Source organism: Ovis aries, chromosome 1 (assembly GCF_016772045.2).
Source record: "Ovis aries strain OAR_USU_Benz2616 breed Rambouillet chromosome 1, ARS-UI_Ramb_v3.0, whole genome shotgun sequence".
Taxonomy (NCBI): Eukaryota; Metazoa; Chordata; class Mammalia; order Artiodactyla; family Bovidae; genus Ovis; species Ovis aries.
The window spans coordinates 247,573,256-247,595,133 of record NC_056054.1 but is presented as its reverse complement, the minus strand read 5'-3'; the positions used below and the strand labels follow the sequence as shown (position 1 = coordinate 247,595,133).

Below are 21,878 nucleotides of genomic sequence, written 5' to 3'. Positions count from 1 at the left end.
GATGAATCTGACTCCAGAGGATAAGGAGCCAATGCCAGGACGGCCTGCAGCATGTAGACCCCTGGAGGGCCCTGCATGGGCTCCCCTGCCAGGTTCCTGCTAGCTTGGGGCTTATGCTCTTCCCTCCAGGCCCTGGGGAAGCCATTTGAAACTTCATGGCCTTCAGCTTGCCTCCCCAGCCACCTGGCCAAAGAGAGATTGCAACCTGGTAAACAGCACAACCACCTAAGGCAAGGATGGAACATACAGCTTGTCCCTTTCTGAACCAGGGCAGCTTGTAGCCTCTTCTCCCACTATCTTCATTCCAGACATGTGTCTAGTGGGTGTTCCCATGGCAGACATCACTAATCAAGCACACCACTCTTTGTAATAAAACCCAGGCATGGGGAGGGGTAACAAGATGGCGACTGAGACGGTGGAGCTTCATAAGCTGAAGGTTCATTCTGTAAATTAAGGAATGGTTTATTCTTTTTTCTCAGCTTGCTGAACTAAAGCAGGAGTGTCTTGCTCGTGGTTTGGAGACCAAGGGAATAAAACAAGATCTCATCAACAGGCTCCAGGCATATCTTGAAGAGCATGGTAAAGAGGAGGCAAATGAAGATGTATTGGGAGATGAAGCCCTTAGAACTGCCTGTCAAAGAGGAATAACCTCCTGAAAAAACTGTTGATGTCAGAGAAAAAAGTGGTAAAAATTACATCTGAAATACCACAGACTGAGAGGATGCAGAAGAAAGCTGAACGATTCAATGTACCTGTGAGTTTGGAGATAAGAAAGCTGCGCGGGCAGCTAGATTTGGGATTTCTCCAGTTCCATCAAAAGGCCTGTCATCTGACACCAAGCCTATGGTTAACCTGGATAAGCTAAAAGAAAGAACTCAAAGGTTTGGTTTGAATGTCTCTTCAATCTCCAGAAAGTCGGAGGATGATGAAAAGCTGAAAAAGAGGAAGGAGCAATTTGGGATTGTCACAAGTTCAGCTGGAACAGGAACCACAGAGGATACAGAGGCAAAGAAGAGGAAAAGAGCAGAGCACTCGGGAATTGCCTGATGAAAAACTTCTGATGCTTTCTGTTCTCCAGTGGTTTCCACCTCTTTGACTCTTCCTGGTCACATATATACCTAAATGCACAGTTCTGTGCCTAGGTCCTGCCTTGCAATGAGGGAGAATGTACCCTGGGTACATCTGTGAACTCCAGCAGCAGTTTGACTTACTGCAGTTCCAACTTTAAGGGTTTTGTTGTTGCGTTGTTGTTTTTTAATTATTATTTTGCTTGTTAAAAAAAAAAAACCAACAAACCCAGGTACAGTCTGCCTCCTTATCCTCGGCCCTAAGGTCCAAGTAGCTCATGTATTTACTCAGGGTGGACACATAACATGTTTGACATTCCTGGCCTAAGGATACCTCAAGGGCAACAGGATCAAGGAGGAAGAGTCCCAGCACAGAAAGATAAAGGTGCGGTCAGAAGGGAGCACCAAGGTCCCAATGCTGGAGAGCCAGGGTCTATGAGGGTCTATGTGTACCCACTGGATAAGGGTCAAACTATGCTATTGGGAGAAATATCTACGTGACATGGACACTGAAAGAATAACAGAGTCAGAAGCAAAAACCAAGTGGTGTGTTTGGGAATCTCATATGTGAATGTGAAAGCATCAGTTGCTCAGTTATGTCCAATTCTTTGTGACCCCATGGACTGTAGCCCAGTAGGCTCCTCTGTTTATGCAATTCTCCAGGCAAGAATGCTGGAGTGGGTTGCCAGTCCCTTCTCCAGGGATCAAATCTGCGTCTCCTGCATTGCAGGCAGATTCTTTACCATCTGAGCTACTCAACTGCAGAATAAAGGAAAAAACGTTATTTAAAAAAAATTGCAAAGATTATAAAAACAAAAGCAAATAACCCCACCAGTTTCATTCATGAATACCACTGTAAAAATCCTAAAATGTCAGGAAGCTATCTTCCTGACAGAATTGATTAAATTCAACTTCATTTCTGACTTTTTTTAAATTAAGAAAAAAGAAATGTTCATTAAGAAAAAAATCAAGTTAAACTTTTATCACAATTAAGGCTGCAAAACTATAAATATTTCCACTAACATTAAGAAGTGAAGATTCAATATGACTAGAGTTACTACTATTATTTAATATTGTTTGGAATATGTAAAGTATCACTACATTTAAGTTAAATGCAAACTGATTTATAAAAAGTATATCAGCAGCTGACTGGGGCTAGAGGGCGAGGGAGGGATGGATTACAAAAGGCAGAGGCTTTGGGAATGATGGAAACATTTTGTGTCCTGATCATGGTGGTGGCTTCATGGGTGCATACAAATGTCAAAACTCACTGAATTTTACACTTGAATACATCTTATTGTATGTAAACTAGCCACAATAAATAAAAAAATAATTAACAGTTTAATTGTACACTTAAGACATGTACATTTCCCTCCCTGCACGTAAATTTATCTCCATTAAAAAAAAAATAAGAATGATTTTTATGTGCTAAAAATGAGGCTCTAGATATATTACTAAGAAAATAAAATTAAGAATGAAGCATGCAAAGCACAACCATATTTATGTTTAAAATAACAAATTTTATTATATAGGTGCATAAAGAATTTCTGGAATGATACTCAAGAATCTGGTAATAGTGAACAGTGCCTTGCGGAGTCAGATTAGAGTCTATGGTAGAAGAGAAAAATTTTTTATTATACAGTCTTTGGTACAAATGAATTTCTATAAACATGTTCATGTAGTATTTTTTCAATTATAAATAAAATTCTCTTACTGACTTAAAACACTGAAAGCTTCAGATGTATCTAAAGTCATTCAAAAATAAAAAGTACACTTTTTAAAAAGTATGTTCCTTCAATAACCCCCAAAGATATTTTAAAAATACTTGTCCACCTTTATGTTTAAATAAGTAACAATCCTTTTCAAAATGAAACAACAAAAAATCAAAACAACAGAATTCCCCAATACCCTTGCTTGTCTGGGTCCTCAATTTGACACAGACAATCCAGAGAAGTACACCGCTGCACCACTTTCACAGTCAACATCAAGGGCATGATCTACCTACCGAATCAGCTGCCAAATGGTTATTTGAATTGGTGAACTCGGACACCAGCTCATCAGCTACTTCATTATATGACGTTGTACCTTTCCGCTGAACTTTCTCACACACTTTCATTGAAAAATGTCTCAAGCCTTTTCCATTTTTATCTCCTTTTTTGCTTCGTTTGCTAAAAGAGAAAATAAAATTATACTCCATTATACTTACTAGAGACTTCCTTTATAAAACTATACACTAATGTGAGAAGACAGGAATTTTATTTTTTGTTCCCAGTCCTCAATTTTACATTGAATTAGAGATAAGGAAATGTTTTAAAATGCTTTACCTTAAAAGCCTAATAAAGTGTGCAGCAAGAGTGCCTTTTTATGCTCACTCATTTTTGCCTAAATATATACTGACCAGTTACTTACTATTAAGTATCAGATGCTGTTCTACACATTAGAAGACTTGTGAAAACAGTGGACAAAAACTCTGCCCCTGCAGAGTTTATATTCCTAATACTTATCTTTTTGCATTCTACGTATGCTATAGATTTTTTTTCCCCCACCTAAAATTAAAAGTACCACTATTCTAGAGTTCTGTTATCTACTCAATTTTAAATCAGAAGTCATTGGTATTGGGTGGGGAGGGAGGTGGGAAGGGGGTTCAGGATGGGGAACACATGTACACCCATGGCTGGTTCCTGTCAATGTATGGCAAAACCCACTACAATACTGTAAAGTAATTAGCCTCCAATTAAAATAAATTAATTAATTTAAAAAAGAGAAGTTATTGGTGTTAGTAATGGACCTACATCTTCAGTTATCCTAAGTTAGGTTAATGCCTAGGCCTAACCTTTGATAATGCAATCATTAAAATTTCAGAGGTAGTTTAGTTCTACTAATATCTGAGTACCAATTATATGCTAGAAACTGTGTGTATTAGGGGCTAGAAGAACAAAAACAGTAACTGATACAAAATCCTTTCCCTCAGTGAATCCTAAGGCTGAAAGAGAGGCAAAACTAATATATAATGACAGATAATTCCAGTATAATAAGGTAAATGCCAGGTCAGAGTTATTCACAAAGCTTTATGGGAATTGGTAAGAGAGGTATCTAGTCTAACCTAAAGGAGGAAGATTCCTGCAGTAAGAATCAATGAAAACAACCCACAGAAAGAAAAGGCAATCTGTGGAAAGGGAGAAAATATTTGCAAACCCTTTATGTGATATGTGGTTAATATCTGAAATATCTAAGAAACTCCTACAACTCAATAGTAAAACATGTAACACAAAAAACAGGCAAAGGACATGGATAGACATTTCTTCAATGAAAACACACAAATGGTCAGTTATAACCAGCAGTTATATGAAATGGTGTTCAACATCACTACTCATAAGAGAAATACAAATCAAAGCCACAATGACACTATCCCCACATCTGTTAGGATGACTATTTACTTTTAAAAAAGGATTACAAGTGTTGGTGAGGGTATAGAAATTAGAACCCTTGTACACTGTTGGTGGGAACGTAACATGGTATAACTGCTACGGAAAAAAATATGGAGGTTCCTCAAAAACTTAAAAATGGAACGACCATAGAATTCAGTAATCTCATTTCTGGGCATATCCAAAAGAAATGAAGTCAGGGTATCAAAGCAGTGTCTGTCAAGTTCATTGCAGCTTTATTCATCCAGCCAGTCCATCCTAAAGGAGACCAGCCCTGGGTGTTCACTGGAAGGACTGACGTTGAAGCTGAAACTCCAATACTTTGGCCACCTGATGCGAAGAGCTGCCTCACTGGAAAAGACCCTGATGTTGAGAAAGAGTGAAGGCAGGAGAAGAAGGGGACGACAGAGGATGAGATGGTTGGATGGCATCATCGACTCAATGAACCTGAGTTTGGGTGGACTCCAGGAGCTGGTGATGGACAGGGAGGCCTGGCGTGCTGTGGTTCATGGGGTCGCAAAGAGTTGAACGTGACTGAGCGACTGAACTGAACTGAACCAAGACAAGGAAAACTCAAATATCCATAGATGGATGAATGGATAAAGAAAATGTATGTGTATACATATATATTCACACAGACATACAGACATATTTATATATATACAACAAAATATTATTCAACCTTGAAAAAAAAATTCTGCCGTATGTGACAACATGGATGAACCTGGGGGACATCATGCTAAGTGAAATAAATAAACCAGTCACTGAAGGACCAGTGTTGCATGATTTCACTTGTATGAAATATCTAAAATAGTCAAGCTTCCAAAAGCAGAGGCTGGAGGGAAATGGGGAGTCTGCTGTGCAGAGGAACCTAGACTTCATCATATTCCATCAGTAGAATTACATTCATTTGTAAGTTATTTACCTGTATGTCCACTAAGAAATAGATGCTAAATGTTCTTTTCAAAAGAGTAAGGGAAGATATCTACTTTCTTTCCCTGCATTCCCAAAAGAATCCTCTCTGTGTATTCACTGTGGATCACAGACTACTACTGAAATACTGTTATAGCACTCAGTGGTACTGAGGGGTGGAGTGGCATGGTAAAATTTTCAGTGAGGCAGAGATTCTGGCTGCCGAGTAATTTATGGAGGGCAGAAGCAGAAACAGGGAGACTCATTGGACAGATTACTGTAATGGTCCAAGCAAGCAATGCTGAGTCCTGGAATTCGAGCAACTGGTAGGACTAGATAAGGAGAGATGGATTTGCAAAAATGTTAAAGATAAAAATCAGCAGAACTAAGTGACTGACTGCTGTGGATGGTAAGGAAGAGGGAAACAGGGCAATAATCCTTAAAAGGAGGGGTCATTACTGAGATAGAGGAATTTGGAACGAATTCATGAATTTCATGTTAAACCTTTTCACTTGCATTGTCTAGTACTCTGGGCATATTCTACTTGTGGCTATCAAACACCTGAAATGGGACAAGTCTCAATCAAGTATGCTGTTAATTTCAAAGACCTACATGAGAGATGAAGGTATAATTTTTCTATTAATTACCCTTTAGATATACTAGATTAAATAAAAGATATAACATCAGTCTCACATATTCCAGTTTACTTTTTAAACTGAATGCTGGAAAATTAAAACTCACATGTGGCTTGTATTACATTCTATTGGGCCGTGATGAGGTTGAGTTTGACATGCCTATAGAATATCCAAATGGGTATATTCAGTAGACAGTAGAATAATACCTAAGTCTACAGCCAGTGGGAGAGGCCACTCATAAACCTATCAGCACCTGCATCCAGTTCTTATCAGTCCCAGCGATTAGGCAATACTCTCTTCCTTTTCAAATCTAACTTTCTTTTTCAAGGTAACGGCTTTATTGAAATACAATTCACTCACCATAAACTTCATCTTTTCAAGTATAAAATTCAGTGGTTTTGTTCAAGAGTTACACAACCATCACCACAACCTCATTTCTCCACCTTAAAAAGAAATTCTGTCCCCATAAGCAGTCACTCCCCACCCGCCTGTGCTCAAGCCCTTGGCAACCACTGTTTTACTTTCTGTTTCGATGGATTTGCCTGTTTTGCAATGCCAGCTTTGCAACTGGAGTTTCTCACTTCAGTGCTTCTGACCCTGTATTACTTGCTTTCCTTGACCTGGCCCATTCAGGTGTTTGTTTTTCAAGTGTACAGCCTATCATGGAACCTGAATATGGTCACAACACAAGACCCACCTTCCAGTTTAAAGGAGACACTGAAGACAGAAGAACATGTTAGCCTGTACTAAAGAGATGCTGCGGGACTCCCCTGGAGGCCCAGGGGTTGAGAGTCTGCCTGCCAATGCAGGGCATGGGCTCTATCTCTGGTAAGGGACGATCCTACATGCCTCAGAGTGGCTGGCCCCGTGTACCTGCTGCAACTACTGAAGCCCAGCAGCGGCCAGAAATCAATCAATCAATTAATTTAAAAAAAGAGATGCGATACGCAAAATCTTTAGAATTTTTATTCAGGACATATAATGTGGTTTCTTCAGCTAATAATTTGGAAGGGAAAAAGAGAAAAATACAGAGGGAAAATCTACAGATTATAAATGACTTAACAATTTATTTAAATTCTGAGTCATATAGACTGTAAACACACACACACATACACATCTCCAGTTTTAAGAGAGTGTGGAAAGACAGCAACAGCAGCATAGTTCTCAAACTCTCCAAATCCCCATAAAAAACAGAGCAAGTAAACAGCAAAGCCTGAGCCCCTTGACAACGTTTATAACAAAACTAACTGACAAGGTATCTTCAACCCACCCCAGATTACAAACTGGGGCCAAAGGCTTACACAGTAGTGTCTGTGTTGGTAGAAAAATAATACTCAATCGAGCGGCATTTAATGGAACTAACAAGAATTTGCTAGAAAGAACAGGCCAATTTGAGAGCAGCAGTTGAAATGAGAAGTTCTGCCCTCTTCCATACCAGCTGAGTGTAGGAGGCTGAAATAAAGACTGAGGAGGTTGCAACAGTCTAGCCCATGTGACTCCCACAATTGACATTCAAGAGCAAATGAAAAACACAGAAGGTAGGCAAAGAATATATGGACAATAAGAGTTTCTGAAGAAGAAAATCAAGGCAAGGGAAGAGAATAAATACTAAGTGCTGTTAAGTCAAGAAAATGTTTATGAAATAAAAGAAGAAAAGAGACTATATCAACCCAGAATGACAAAGACCAAAAGATTCCAGTAAAATTGCTGGATTTCAAAGAAAAAAATTATTTAGACATTTAGAAAAAAAAAAAAAAAAAGAGTATCAGATTTTCCAAGAGCAAGCTGTTACACTAGAAGAAAATTAAGGCATTTAAGAAACTCCAACAAAGTATGAGCCAAGAATTTTTATATTCAGCAAAACTGACTGAGACAGTCAAAATGATTAGAGAAACACTGACATAAAGGTCTTGTGAGAAATTTATGTACAGTTAACTGTAGACGTTAAGATTAAGTGAGAGCTAAGAGGCATATAGTATAGTGTATAAATAGGTGTATGCTTCAACACTATAGGACTATTACCTATGATTATTAGAAAAATGAGAAAAGAATGGAGAGAACATATACAGAAAAATTTTTAATGTTTTCAGTGCTTCACAGGTGGTGCTGGTAAAGAACCTGTCTGCCAATGCAGGAAACTTAAGAAATGAGGGTTCGAACCCTGGTCAGGAAGATACCCTGAGAATCAGGAATATACCTTGGAGGAGGGCACGGCAACCCACTCTAGTATTCTTGCCTGGAGAAATCCACGGACAGAGGAGCCTGGCAGGCTACTGTCCATACCGTTGCAAAGAGCTGGACACGACTGAAGCAGCTTAGTATGCACAATCACATTAGGTTACATTATTATTATTATTTGGGACTATTAAGTATATAATATGGGATAAAGTCAATGAGTAATTACCATATACACTAATTCTATCGTCCTTTTCATCCTCAATGTCCTTAAAAGTCAGGATTCTTGATATGGAAAAAAGAAGATTGAGATATAATAGAGGAGAAGTTTAAAATTTTCTAGGTAGGGGTCTTTATACATCACAATAACATATTAAAAATACAACGGGGAACTCAACATGCCAATACGTAACTTCTGATCCTACTGCAGTTCTCATCTAGATGAGTGATAGCATTCACCCAACTGCCTGAAACAGAAACAACAGAGTCATCCTAATCCTTTCTATCTAATCAAATTCTATCAAATGTAATCTAAGTCTTGTCTTAAAGAGCTCTTGAATTCTTCTCTCTCTTCCCATGACCCTAGTTCAGGCTCTCATCATCTCTCACAGAATATAACCAGACATAAAAAAGAATGAAAAGATGACATCTGCAGCAACGTGGATAGACCTACAGATTAACACACTAAATGAAGTTTCATAAGCAATACAACCGAAGGATACACCTCAACAGTGGCTGAATCAAGAAATGAAGCCGCACCTTTGGAAGGCTGGTGGATCATCATGCCAAACCAATCAACATTTACATCTAATTCAACCGAATTAAGGACAGCTGATACCTCCAGTACAGATAGGGGACTTGGTCCTACAACCAAACCTGTAAACCACTTTTTTCAAAGTTAAGTGTACAATGCCTCCAGTAAAAGAATTTTACAAGTTAAAGGCTAGATGAAGAACTTAACAACAACAACAAAAAACAACTCAAAATGGACAAAAGACTTGAGCAGACATTTCTTCCAAGAAGATATACAAATGGCCAATAAGTACATGAAAAGATGTTCAATATCACTAATCATTAGGGAAACGCAGAACAAAACCACAATGAGATATCATTCACACACATTAGGATGACTTTAAACAAAACAAACAAAGAAAACCCCAGCCAATAAGCACTGGGAGGGCATGGAAAAATTGGACCCTTCATGCACCCACCACTGGTGGGAACGTAAAAGTGGTGCAGTCTCTACAGAAAATACTATGGTGCTTCCACAAAAACAAAGTATATAATTACCGTATGATCCAGCAATTCCCCTTCAGGGTGTATATGCAAAGAAATTTCAAGTAGGGGACTCAAACAGATGTTTGTACACCCACACTCATACCAGCAACATTCATAATAGTCAAATGGTGAAAACCTAAATGTCCATCAGCAGATGAATATCATATGATTTCTTTTATACGAGCTACCTAGAACTGTCAAATTTATGGAGACAGAAAGTATAACTATGGTTCCCAGAGACTGCAAGAGGAGAGAGTGAAGAGATGTTCCTTAATAGGTATGGGTTTCTAGTAGGGGATGGTGGAAAAGTTCTGGAGATGGATAGCGGTGATAGACGCACAATAATGTATTTTCTCAGTGTTTGTTTATACGTTTTGAATTTATTAATCTATTTTCTCAGTGGTTTTTTGTTGTTTTGGTTTTGAATTTATGTTTCATTGTCTTTTATGTTTAAGGGTTGATGGCTTTTATGCATCTATAAAATAATATGCTGAGGTTTCCAGCATTTTGTAATTAATTACTTTCAAAAAACCAACTCAGTATACAAGGGATTATGCTTCTGAGCAAAACAAACTTTCTTGTTCTTCATTCTTTAAATTACTTTCATTGTCACATTTGGCTTACTATTACTGCTACCACATTCAGAGAAGATGTGCCTTTTCTTGACAAAAATAGTTCAGGAATGCTTGACTCCCCATCACAAAATGAGGGTTAAGAACAAAATAATACAGAGTGTACTTTTTAAATTTAGCTAATAATTTGAAATAATAAACTTAAAACCAGGCTTATTTTAGAAATTCAAATGGTTGAAAAAATGTTATTAAAATGTCTACATTTTCACAGATCTTCTATATGCTTTTGAGTTATATTAAACAAATAAACTTTAAAATGTCACAGGCTACAAAAATTAACTCAAAATGGGTCAAGGATCTAAATGTAAGCACAAAACTCATAAACCTGTTAAAAATATTGGTGTTAAGTCTTTATGATCTTGGGACTTCGCAATTCTTAAAATAAGATATGATACCAAAAACATAAGTACCACGAGAAAATATAAACAAGATAAACACAGTCAAATTTTGAAAGTTCTGTGCTTCCTGTAGGTGAAAAATCAGTCCAGAGATCAGAACTTTTTTGCAAACCATATATCCGACAACAGTCTTGTATCTATAACCCATAAAGAATTCTTATGACTCAATAACAAAACCAGCACCACCAACAAACCAAAAGATCTCAATAGAGTTCTTCAAAGAAGATATTTAGCCTTCCTTTAAGCTGGAATGCCATCTTGCTAGCAATCTGCCGAAATGACCAACATAAAAGGAAAGACGAGAGGCATCTGCTCTGTTCTCTAGGCTTTTCAGAAAACACGGAGTTGTTCCTTTGGCCACAAACTTGAGACTCTACGAGAAATATGACCTTGTAGACATCAAAGGAATGGGCACTGTTCACAAAGCAATTCCCCACAAACGCCACCACAGCGACACTGGAAGAGGCCGCCATGCCGTCCAGCATGCTGTTGCCATTGTTGTAAACAAACCAGCAAGTTAAGGGCAAGACGCTTGCCCAAAGAATGACTGAGCACATGGAGCAAATTAAGCACTCTAATGGCCGAGAGAGCTTCCAGAAACATGTGAAGGAAAGTGATGAGAAAAAGAAAAAAGTCAAAAAAGGTACTTGGGATCAACTGATGCACCAGCCTGCTCCACCCAGAAAGGCACACTTTCTGAGAACTAATGGGAGAGAGCTGGAGCTGCCAGAACCCACTCCCTATGAATTCATGGCATGATTTTAAAAAACAAAAACCCACAAAAGATCTCCAGACTCTAAAAATATTTCTCTTAACTGAGTGAAAGTGTGGTGTCCCTTCCCACAAAGGAATATTTGAAGCAAATTTTAACTGTCCTAATTCAGTAGGTGATGTCATTACTATTCATATTTAGTGTTTTTTTTTTTCTTCCTGGAAAATATGATGTGGTTTATTGTGCAATATACTCCAGTGGTTAGAAACTGCCAGAAATTACTCATAAAATATTTGTACTAGGAAAATAAAAAGATATACAAACAGCCAATAAACACTTGAAAAAATGCTTAACATCATCAACCACTATGAATTGCAAATTAAAACCAAAATGAGATATACTTCACATTCACAAGGATGGCTAAAATAAAAACAGATGGATAGGAAATGTTGGTAAGGAGCTGGAGACATAACCTTTGTTGGTGGGAATATAACTGACAGTTACTCAAAAAGCTAAAGAAAGAATTGCCATAGGTAATTTTATTCCTAGATATATATTCAAGAGAAATGAGAACTGATTTGTTCACAAGTGTTTACAGCAGCATTTATAACAGCCAAAACAGAAAGTGAAAGTGAAGTCACTCAGTTGTGTCCAACTCTTAGCGACCCCATGGACTGTAGCCTACCAGGCTCCTCCATCTATGAGATTTTCCAGCTGAGAGTACTGGGGTGGGTTGCCATTTCCTTCTCCAGGGGCTCTTCCTGACCCAGGGATTGAACCCGGGTCTCCTGCATTACAGGCAGATGCTTTTACCATCTGAGCCATAAGGGAAGTTAAAATGGAGAAACAACTCAGATGTCCATCATTAATGAACAAATACAGGAAAAATGCGATATATCCATACAATGTTATATTGTACATAAAAAGGCAGGCAGGCAATGAAAAGGAAGGAAGGATAATCTATGCTACAACATGTAATTTCTGTGTGTGGAGACGGGGCACAGGCCATCTGGCCATCTGGAGGGTTGAGCAGGTTCCACTGGCCCAGGTGCTCCTTGGATAGGTGTCATTTCATCATCCTCGGTCCTTCCCCCACCAATTCATTCTCACTTTTTATGCCTCTCAACTCTGGGCCTGGGACCTCACCAAGTCAGTGCAAGTGAAAATAGCTTCTGTCTCCCAATCTGACTTTTCCCATGCGTATTTTGGGACATGGGTTTGTCCACTTTCACTTGTCATCTTTATAATCACACCAGCCTTCATCTCCTAATCCTGGAGAACCCTACACCTCTATCATGTTTTATGGCATTTATGAGATTTCCTTTTTTTTTTTAAATACACAAAATATTTCAACAGAATCTTATGAGTTGGAGATTAAAAATGACTATTCAATCCATCATCTCAAACTAGAAGCTCCCTATCTAAATTTTTCAAGTGGGCCAGTTTTATTTATTTATTTTTGGCTGTGCTGTACAGCTTTTGAGATTTTAGTTTCCCAACCAAAGATCACCCCCAGGCCCTTGACAGTAAGAGTACATAGCCCTAACTCCTGGGCCACCAGGGAATTACCTCAAAATCTTAAAAGTAGAGTTTACACATTTTCTCAAACCTGAGCTCTCTGAACCACTCAAACCCTCTTTCCAAATAACATGAAAATTTGGTCACAGGCTGTAAACACTATCATTTCTATTAGTCTCTTTATCCCATTTAAACAAGAAATTACACATAATATATAATAAAAACTACCTTTCTCATTAAAGTAAGTTAACCAGAATATTTAAATCAGCAAAGTAATTTAGTAACATAATTTAGGGGAAAAAATCCAACCCAAATCCCATTTTCCTGTGTATTTATATCCACTGTGTGAGGGAGAGGGGAAATGGGAAAGAAATGTTTATTATTTACAGATCTTCACTCTTTCTCCACCTTGCATTATGTCATCCAGGCCTGGGTTGGCCTCATCCAAACTGAGGATACTACTGATTACACTAATTGATACTCTTGATACATACATAGAAAATTGAAAAACCTCTCAAACTTCATGTGTCCAGAACAAAACTCAATTCCTCCCCAAACCTATTCCTAACTACAGTAAATGCTAATGGCACCAGTATTCACCTAGCTCTTACTGCAAAAAATCAAGTCATCCTTTGTTTCTCTTTCCTTCATTCAATCCATCAATAAATTCTGTTTCCAAATTGCAAAATTTACCTATTTTTTCCCATCTCCACTGTCAGGTCACTGCCTCCTGCCTTCTAACTTATTTCTCCACTTTTGCTCTTATCTCCTTAGAGTCCAGATCCCTCTCAGCAGTCAGTATGAATCAGATCACATTACTTCCCTGCTTAAAATCCTGTTTAGAATAAAACCCAAATTCTCTACCATGACCTACAAGGCCTTTCATACTCTGACCTGTGTCTACCTCTCCCTCCTCATCTCGTATCTCTCTCTGACTTGCTCATGATCTCCAAGCCACTGTGCTTCCCTGAGTATCACAACCTGGTTCCTCACTTGGGAGCTCTGCATTCGCCATTCCTTGTGCCTAGAATCCCAAGCTCCTCAAGGAACTAGCCTGTCTTCCTTGTATTCAAACATCACCCCTTAGAGAGGCCTTTCTAAGGTAGCCACCATCCTTCCAATTATCTACTATCTCCTTCTTAGTTTTTTGCATACCACCTATCACAACCTAGTTATCTTACTTCTTTATTGCACCTCCTCCCCAAATATAAGCTCTTCAAGGGCAGAGACTTATCTATCTTGCTTATCATTCTCATCCATGCCTAGAACTTACCAACACTTAGCAGATATTCAAAACACTTGTTGAATAAACAGACAACTTCATAAACATCGTCAAAGCAGTACAGATATTAATTATATTGATTTTTATTATTAGTTTATTATAGTTTAAATTTGGGGAAGGAAATGGCAACCCACTCCAATACGCTTGCCTGCAAAATTCCATGGACAGAGGAGCCTTGTAGGCTACAGTCCATGGGGTTGCAAAGAGTCGGACATGACTGAGTTTAAATTAGTTTATTGTAAATAAAAGTTTTACCTATATTCCAACAGAATAAAATATATATAAAGAGTATATGAGCACAAAGGAAGAGAAAAACACCACTGTGCTAAATCCTATTCCTTGAAGACAGAAATAAAGTAAACACATGTAGGCTATTGCTGCTATCTGTCAAACACCCAGGACCTTTCTTCCCCCCAGGGAACTCTCACATAGGACACTTCCTATTTGGAAGAGATGTATTTGCAAGACACCACCAGACTGTCCAAGGAAGAAAGACAAAAGGGAACAAACATCTTTCAGGATCAAAACTCCAGGCGAGACCAGAAAGGGGGCTTTCAAAGCAATTTCTACAACCTCTTTGCAAAGAAGTTCAGTGGATCAGAACACAAAGAAAAAACTAACAAGAATCCTTCAATGGATCCTTTACCTATCAACAAGATTTCTTCAGAAAGTGACTTGGTCTTGCAAAGGAACTCAACAAAGGAAGAGCTGTGTAAAACATACTTCAAGTTGTACTGTCAAGTGGTAAGATGAGGATAAAAACCTTATATAGTATATATCCATGTGGAAGTATGCATGTGTATTATATATATAAATCTATGTCCCCAAGGAACACTAACAAAAAGACTTACTGTATTTAATCACCATAGAGAGATTAAATCACTAAAGAGACAATGAAGAAGTGAAGAGATTAGTTTGTGGTTGAGAGCTGGCTTTTTGAACCTTAGCACGGGGGAAAAGGGAACCCAAGACTTTTTACGGCATTATAAAAAAACACATTCATCTGGAGGAAAGGAATAAGTGTAAGAACAATAACACAAGAAGAAAACCACCTGTAGTCATTTGGGTGGTTTGGTTGGGGGGGGGATGGGATTCAATACAGAAAAGTTATATTAAAGAATAAAAGGAGAGTAATATAGAAAGCACTAGGAAAAAAGGCCCATGAAGCAAATGCAGAAAAGCGAAGTCAAGTCAATGGTTATGGCAACAAACCTAGTCTGGCACTTCTATACGCTATCTCTAGAGTTTCCTCTCTTATGAAGAATAAAAAGAACCTTGCTTTTTTGTATTATTTGCATACTCAGGTGACGGCAATCATAACAAGTGAACAGTTCCATTTTAAGGCCGTAAACACTGCCGAATACACGGTTAAAAAGTTGTACTGCTGCCCTTTCCCAGGTTAAACATGAAGATGAAACAGTATGAGTTGGAAAAATGAATTCCCATTAGAGAGAAAAGACCATCTCACCATACAGTTCTATGTAATACAGCAGCTTCTCAGATATGATTTTATCTGTTCAAAACAGTTAAGATCTGAGAACAACAAAGGTCAGCAAGGAACTAAACCAGAGCTAGTGTCATGCAAGAAAACAAACATTTGAAAACACAGCCTCGAGGTCTTCACTTCGGGGCCCGTTCACTTTTATTTCAGATGGGATTCTAACACATCTGGCCAAGTAGTTTCTCAGTGTACAACAAATCTGAGGTAGCAACTAGAAACTGGAAAAGACAGAAAGCTGTGTTGAAAGCCGATGACCTAACAGGAGAAAGGAGACTAAAACATCGTTGGAAAAAAGCAATTAAAAAAGCTCTAGAATCAATCTAGAAAGTGTTGCTGGCAAGGTTTTATCTAAACAGCCTCTGAGATTATGTTTTATTTTAGTATAATGTGACATTAATATGATACTTAGTTTAGTGACTTGGGTGAAATACTGAGTTCAAATAATGATCCTAAAGTGATAAGGTTTCAATCCTGGAGTTTCTGATTTAGTAAGCAATTATAGTTTACTCAACAGACCATAGGTGATTCTGCTGCACACCTAGAACTGAGAATCACTGTCCTAACAGTCTAAGGAAGGATTACACTACACTTGTATTATTTAAGAAAGGAGATGTAATGTACGACATGGTAAATTAACACGACTGTATTTTATATGTGTGTGTGTGCATAGGCACTCAGTTGTGTCCAACTCTTAGTGATCCCATGGACTGTAGCCCACCAGGTTCTTCAATCCATGGCATTTTCCAGGCAGGAGTACTGGAGTGGGGTGCCATTTCCTCCTCCAGGGGATCTTCCCGACCCAGGGGTGGAACCCTCATGTCCTGTGAGCTCGCCACCTGGGAAGCCCCGTATGTTATATATGAGAATAAATCCTAAGAGTTCTTGTCACAAGAAAAATTTTTACGTATTTATTTTATATCCATATGAGATGGTTCACTAAACTTACTGTGATAACTGCTTTATGATGTAACGTATTAACAAATCAAATTACTGTGCTGTATTACCTTAAATGTATACAGGGCTGTATGTTAATTATATCTCAACAGAACTGGAAGGTTTAAAAAAAAAAAAGAAGTGAGGATTTACTATGATCTTTAAATGTGTTCAAGAAAACTTGTTTTTAAAGTTTGTATATTTTGAGGTAATCAAGAATAGTCACTTTAGCAGAACACTTCATCTCCCCAAAGGAGGGAGTGCGCTAAATAGCAAACTGCCAAGAGCCAAGCTACCCACAGAACAGTATCTTCTGAAACTACATAAACATAATACACTTATGCAATGATGAGTGAAGTAGAATACTCAATGTGGAATGAAATAACAGTTGAAATTTAATGAACTTAAAGTTACACGAAGAAAAACATCTCATTACTTAAGAGTCTGGGTACTAAACCTCTCTCTATGCAATAGAATCTCTTGAACAAATTACTTAAAACTTTTACTCACCTTTCTGAAAAATCAGAGTCTATAAATTCTCTAGCCCGTTTTCTATCACTGAAAAGAAAAAAAAATGAAAATGCGTAAGGAACTTTACTTCATGAATAATTTATTTTAACTGATCTAATTCCACACTGAATATATATCCAAACACAAAATTAAGAATTACAAAAGATATGTACATAAAATCAGAACTTAAATTTTGTCACTGGACCCAAGAAATCACAACAGTCATAGGTTTGAAATGAGCTTAACGAATCTCTAGGAAGAAATATTGCAAATTTATAAATGAGAAGGGCTTTCCTGCAGGAGACACAGGTTTGATCCCTGGGTGAAGAAGATCCCCTCGAGAAGGAAATGGCAACCCACTCCAGTATTCTTGTCTGGAGAATCCCATGGACAGAGGAGCCTGGTGGGCTACAGTACATGGAGTCACAAAGAGTCAGACACGACTTGTGTGTCTACCAATGAAACAAAAACAATAAATGAGAAGGTACAGAAAAGTTTATTCACTCTGGGAAGACTGGTTCTTAAAAACATTAGACAATCATACTACATGCAGTATAAAGCACAGCCAGTTATTGAAAATAGCCAAACCCTGGTCATCTCCAAAGCAGGCCAGCACTACTGGCAGAGACTTGGCTTTCATTAAAACTCGAACCTAACTTGCAGATGTATATGAGGATATTGTTAAGGACTGAATGAAGGTCATGGTATTGCTATTATTATGGACTTAACATGCTATTATGGACTTAACATGCTATTGTTAAAGATGGAACAAAGAGCCTCTTGATGAAAGTGAAAGAGGAGAGTGAAAAAGCTGGCTTAAAACTCAGCATTCAAAAAACGAAGATCATGGCATCTGGTCCCATCACTTCATGGCAAATAGATAGGGGAAACAACGGAAACAGTTATGGACTTTCTTTTCTTGGGCTCCAAAATCACTGCAGATGGTGACTGCAGCCATGAAATTCAAAGACACTTGCTCCTTGGGAGAAAGTTATGACCAACCTAGACAGCACAGACATTACTTTGCCGACCAAGGTCCGTCTAGTTAGAGCTATGGTTTTTCCAGTAGGTATGTATGGATGTGAAAGTGGGACTATAAAGAAAGCTGAGTGCTGAAGAATTGATGCTTTTGAACTATGGTGTTGGAAAAGACTCTTGAGAGTCCTGTGGACTGCACGGAGATCAAACCAGTCAATTCTGAAGGAAATCAGTCCTGAATATTCATTGGAAGGACTGATGCTGAAGCTGAAACTCCAATACTTAGACCACCTGATGCAAAGAACTGACTCACTGGAAAAGACCCTGATGCTGGTAAAGACTGAAGGCAGGAGGAGAAGGCGACGACAGAGGATGAGATGGCTGGATGGCATCACTGACTCGATGAACATGAGTTTGAGCAAGCTTCAGGAGTTGGTGACGGACAAGGAAGCTGCAGTGTACTGCAGTCCATGGAGTCGCAAAGAGATAGATATGACTGAGTGACTGAACTGAACTGAAAGGCCATGGAATTACAGGTGATTCTGTCACTTCATCTTACTTGATAATAGAAAAGACATTATGTATACATATGAAGCGATGTCTCAAGGGGTAAAGAATCTGCCTACCAATGCAGAGATGCAATGGGTAGGGAATATCCCCTGGAGAAGTAAATGGCAACCCACTCCCATATTCTTACCTGGAGATTTCCATGGACAGAAGAGCCTGGTAGGCTACAGTCCACAGGGTCACAAAGAGCTGGACACGACTAAGCAGACACACACACACACGCACGCACACACACGCATGCACGCACGTGCGCGCACACACACACACCTCTAAAGAGCTGGACACGACTAAGCACACACACACACACACACACACACACACACACACACACACACAAAACCCTTTTGCCTCTAATGCGGTGTGTGTGTAACTTAAAGCACCCTGCCAGGATTGTTATTTCATTCATTTCTTTAATATCCTTGAAGCAAGGATATTCTTACTGAACCAAGATTTACTGTTTGCTTATTAGAACTCACAGGTGTAAGTCAATGACAGAACCACCAGTGTGGTATGCCACGTTGGAAATAATTTCTAAAGGGACAAAATAAAATTTTCAGTCACTTATTTTACTATTTCCTTTTATGGAGGGATGAGATACTAAAATGATAAGAAGGGGGAAAAGGTTGAATAAGGTTATTCTAAGGTAAAGATGGAACATGCAGAGACCTGATATTAAAAGCAGCAAATGAGTAATGAAGAAGGGACACTGATTTAACTGCCCAGCTTTAAAAAGAATCAAGATAAAACTCAATGAAAGTTTTAATATATTTTGGTCTCTTTTTTTTCCTAGTTCTTTTTCTGGTTTTACATGAAACAAAAATGCTAGTTTCAAGAAGAAATTCTAAACACACACACACATATACATAACTCCTTTCTTATGTGTGTTAAAACAATATAAAATGCAGTTTTTACATCCTCAAAGTGGCTAAAAGTCAAATCAAAAAAAGCAGTCTTCTTTCAGAGCTGAAGAAAGATGTTTCAGTTATTATTTTATTTTTCTGTTTAAAATGGTTGTTCCAGGGAACTCCCTGGTGGTCCAGTGGTTAAGACTCTATGCTTCCACTGCAGAGGACAGGGGTTCAATCCCTAGTCAGGGAACCAAGATCCAGAGGCTATATCCTAGATGCACATTTTATATCCTAGACACCCATTTTATAGCTAGGACATAAAATGAAATAAACAGGTGATCTTAAAGGAAACATACTAGTTTTTAAAGCCATAAAACAAGAACAGAAGATAAGACAGTGAGCAAAAAAAGATCAGAACTTTAAAAAAAAGTTTTAAAAAATGGTAACTTGCAGTACCACTCTTACCCTGGGACCCAGCCAGTAGCTTCCGCTATGTGTGTCTGAGTAACCATTGCTGGTGCAGGGGTATATGGACTCCCAATCAGAACACTTCCTGAACTGGTTAGTCTCTGTGGTGTGCTTATAATCTGTAAAGTCAGAACAAGGAAAACTATTCTTAGTTGTTACGGCAAGCCTACAGGCAGAAAATAAGCTTATAAGGAGGAAACCTTATTATCTAAAATGTACTTAATATCAATCATCTAAAATATAAGCAATACCTTTGACCCACTTGTACATTCTAAGATCTTGAAGCACAAGTATTAACACTGATACAAAGTACACTGTGGATTTCAGCAAGTGAATAGCAACTGGGAAGGATTAAGCTGGTGACTGACAACATTTTAAAAATCAGAAAAATGAAAACCTTGCTTTAGAATTATGAAAACTAATTTTAGTTGAACTTGATTAACTAGAACTGGGATAACATCAAATTAGATTTTCACAGTCCAAAACATATGCAAAGACATTACACAATTTGGATTCTTATATAGATGCAGTTTTATCTGTTTCTTTTTAAGAGCATTTCCTCATATCATTAAATATTCTTCAAACACATTTTAAAGACCATAAAACATTCTTATTATTAGAGTTTTACAAATATTCAGTATTACAAATAATGCTGTGATAAACCTTTTTGTAAAATTATCTTGGCTTTAATTTCTATTTCCTATGGACAGACTCCAGAAAGGGAATGAATAGAACTAAGATTAAGGACTTTACTAAAATCCTATTTTCACACACATACACAAAAAACAGTAAATAAAATAAAGGCATGCTCCAGGGAATGGGAATATTAGTGGGGCTGGGGAGATGTTACTACATACAAATGATTAGGAAACTATTTCAATAAATTAATTCTATAGTCAAACAAAACACAACAAATACCGACAGATAGCCGGGGAATTCTGATCCTCACAATATGCCAAGGATCATTAAACAAGGCATTCAGAAATTTGCCTCATGAGAAAAAAGGAACACTAGACAAGGCGAATGCACCTCCAAGCCTTCCACATTTTCCATACCACCATACTCCTCACCTCCATCTCAATGCAGGATCCTTAAAGGTAGAGGGTGTTTGCAGGGCCTACCACAGTGCTAGGAGACACTCATAGGAAAGAATCAGTAAACATTTACTGAACTGAGACAGAAGACCCAGCTTTTAAAATGATGAAAAAAAGTAGCTTCTTTCTTCATTGATATGCTAGAAAGGATTATATAAAATCCAGTAAGAAAATGCCATATGAAGGGTGTAGTTCTCACCAATCACTGCATCATACATTCTGTTCTCTATTATGCTGACCTGGAGGAGTGCTTGAGAAATACAGTCTGAGTATTTGATCAGCCCCTGGTCTACTGTATTCCTAGAATAGGAGTCTCCACAAAGCAATTCCAAGTATTCCAACTTATCCTGCAACAGACTGCATTACTCGTACAGTCTAAAAAAAACTATGGAGTTTTTTTCTTTAGGACTCTACAGGCTCAGTTCTACCTAATTTTAAGGGCTTTGTAGGAAAAAAACAAAAAGAAGAAGAACAACAAAGGAGGAAGGGAAATCGGACACAGGGAAAAGCTGGTTATCTTTACTGAGAATGACTTTGGACTAAGTTGTTGCATTCCAGTTCATTTTTCCTTCCTCAGTGTCAGGCTGTTAGCTGCTGTTCTTTCCTGATCTGAGAGTGATCAGCAACTCTCTGTTCCTTCCTCTTAGCAAGCCTTTAACAAACATTTCACCAACAAAGACTGGTAGGATGCTACACTTGTACTGGATCCATATATTAGAAGTTCTTGTGAGATGTAGTGAGTTCTTAAACCAGAACAGTGACAGTGAGCCTTCAACAAAACCACACAGAAGTCAACAAAACTCGACAAACCAATGAACAGGAAAATTAGTTCATATAGGTGATAAGTCACACATGCTTTATAACACTGAACCTTAATTCTGAAGCCCCAAATTAAAATAATATTCAGTTGATCTGATAAGGGAAATGAACATTTATACTTAGCCT

General features: G+C 38.1%; 1 protein-coding gene and 1 pseudogene across 24 annotated transcripts in view; one reads left to right on the top strand and one right to left on the bottom strand.

Annotated features, from left to right (window-relative positions):
• Window positions 1-21,878, bottom strand: part of TFDP2 (transcription factor Dp-2) — a 203,486-nt gene that overhangs the window by 26,950 nt on the left and 154,658 nt on the right. For 20 of the 24 annotated variants that reach the window (XM_060394981.1, XM_042236073.1, XM_042236079.1 and 17 more), the window contains 3 exons: window positions 19,837-19,958; window positions 16,979-17,026; window positions 3,073-3,235 (listed from right to left, as the gene is read on the bottom strand). In XM_060394981.1, coding sequence (XP_060250964.1) covers window positions 3,073-3,235; window positions 16,979-17,026; window positions 19,837-19,958 — 333 coding nt within the window. Of the gene's footprint in view, window positions 1-3,072; window positions 3,236-16,978; window positions 17,027-19,836; window positions 19,959-20,909; window positions 21,069-21,878 lie in introns of those variants that run through there. The other 4 variants (XM_060395000.1, XM_060395005.1, XM_060394986.1 and 1 more) reach the window with 2 other exon arrangements.
• Window positions 386-1,306, top strand: LOC101106300 (SAP domain-containing ribonucleoprotein-like; annotated as a pseudogene).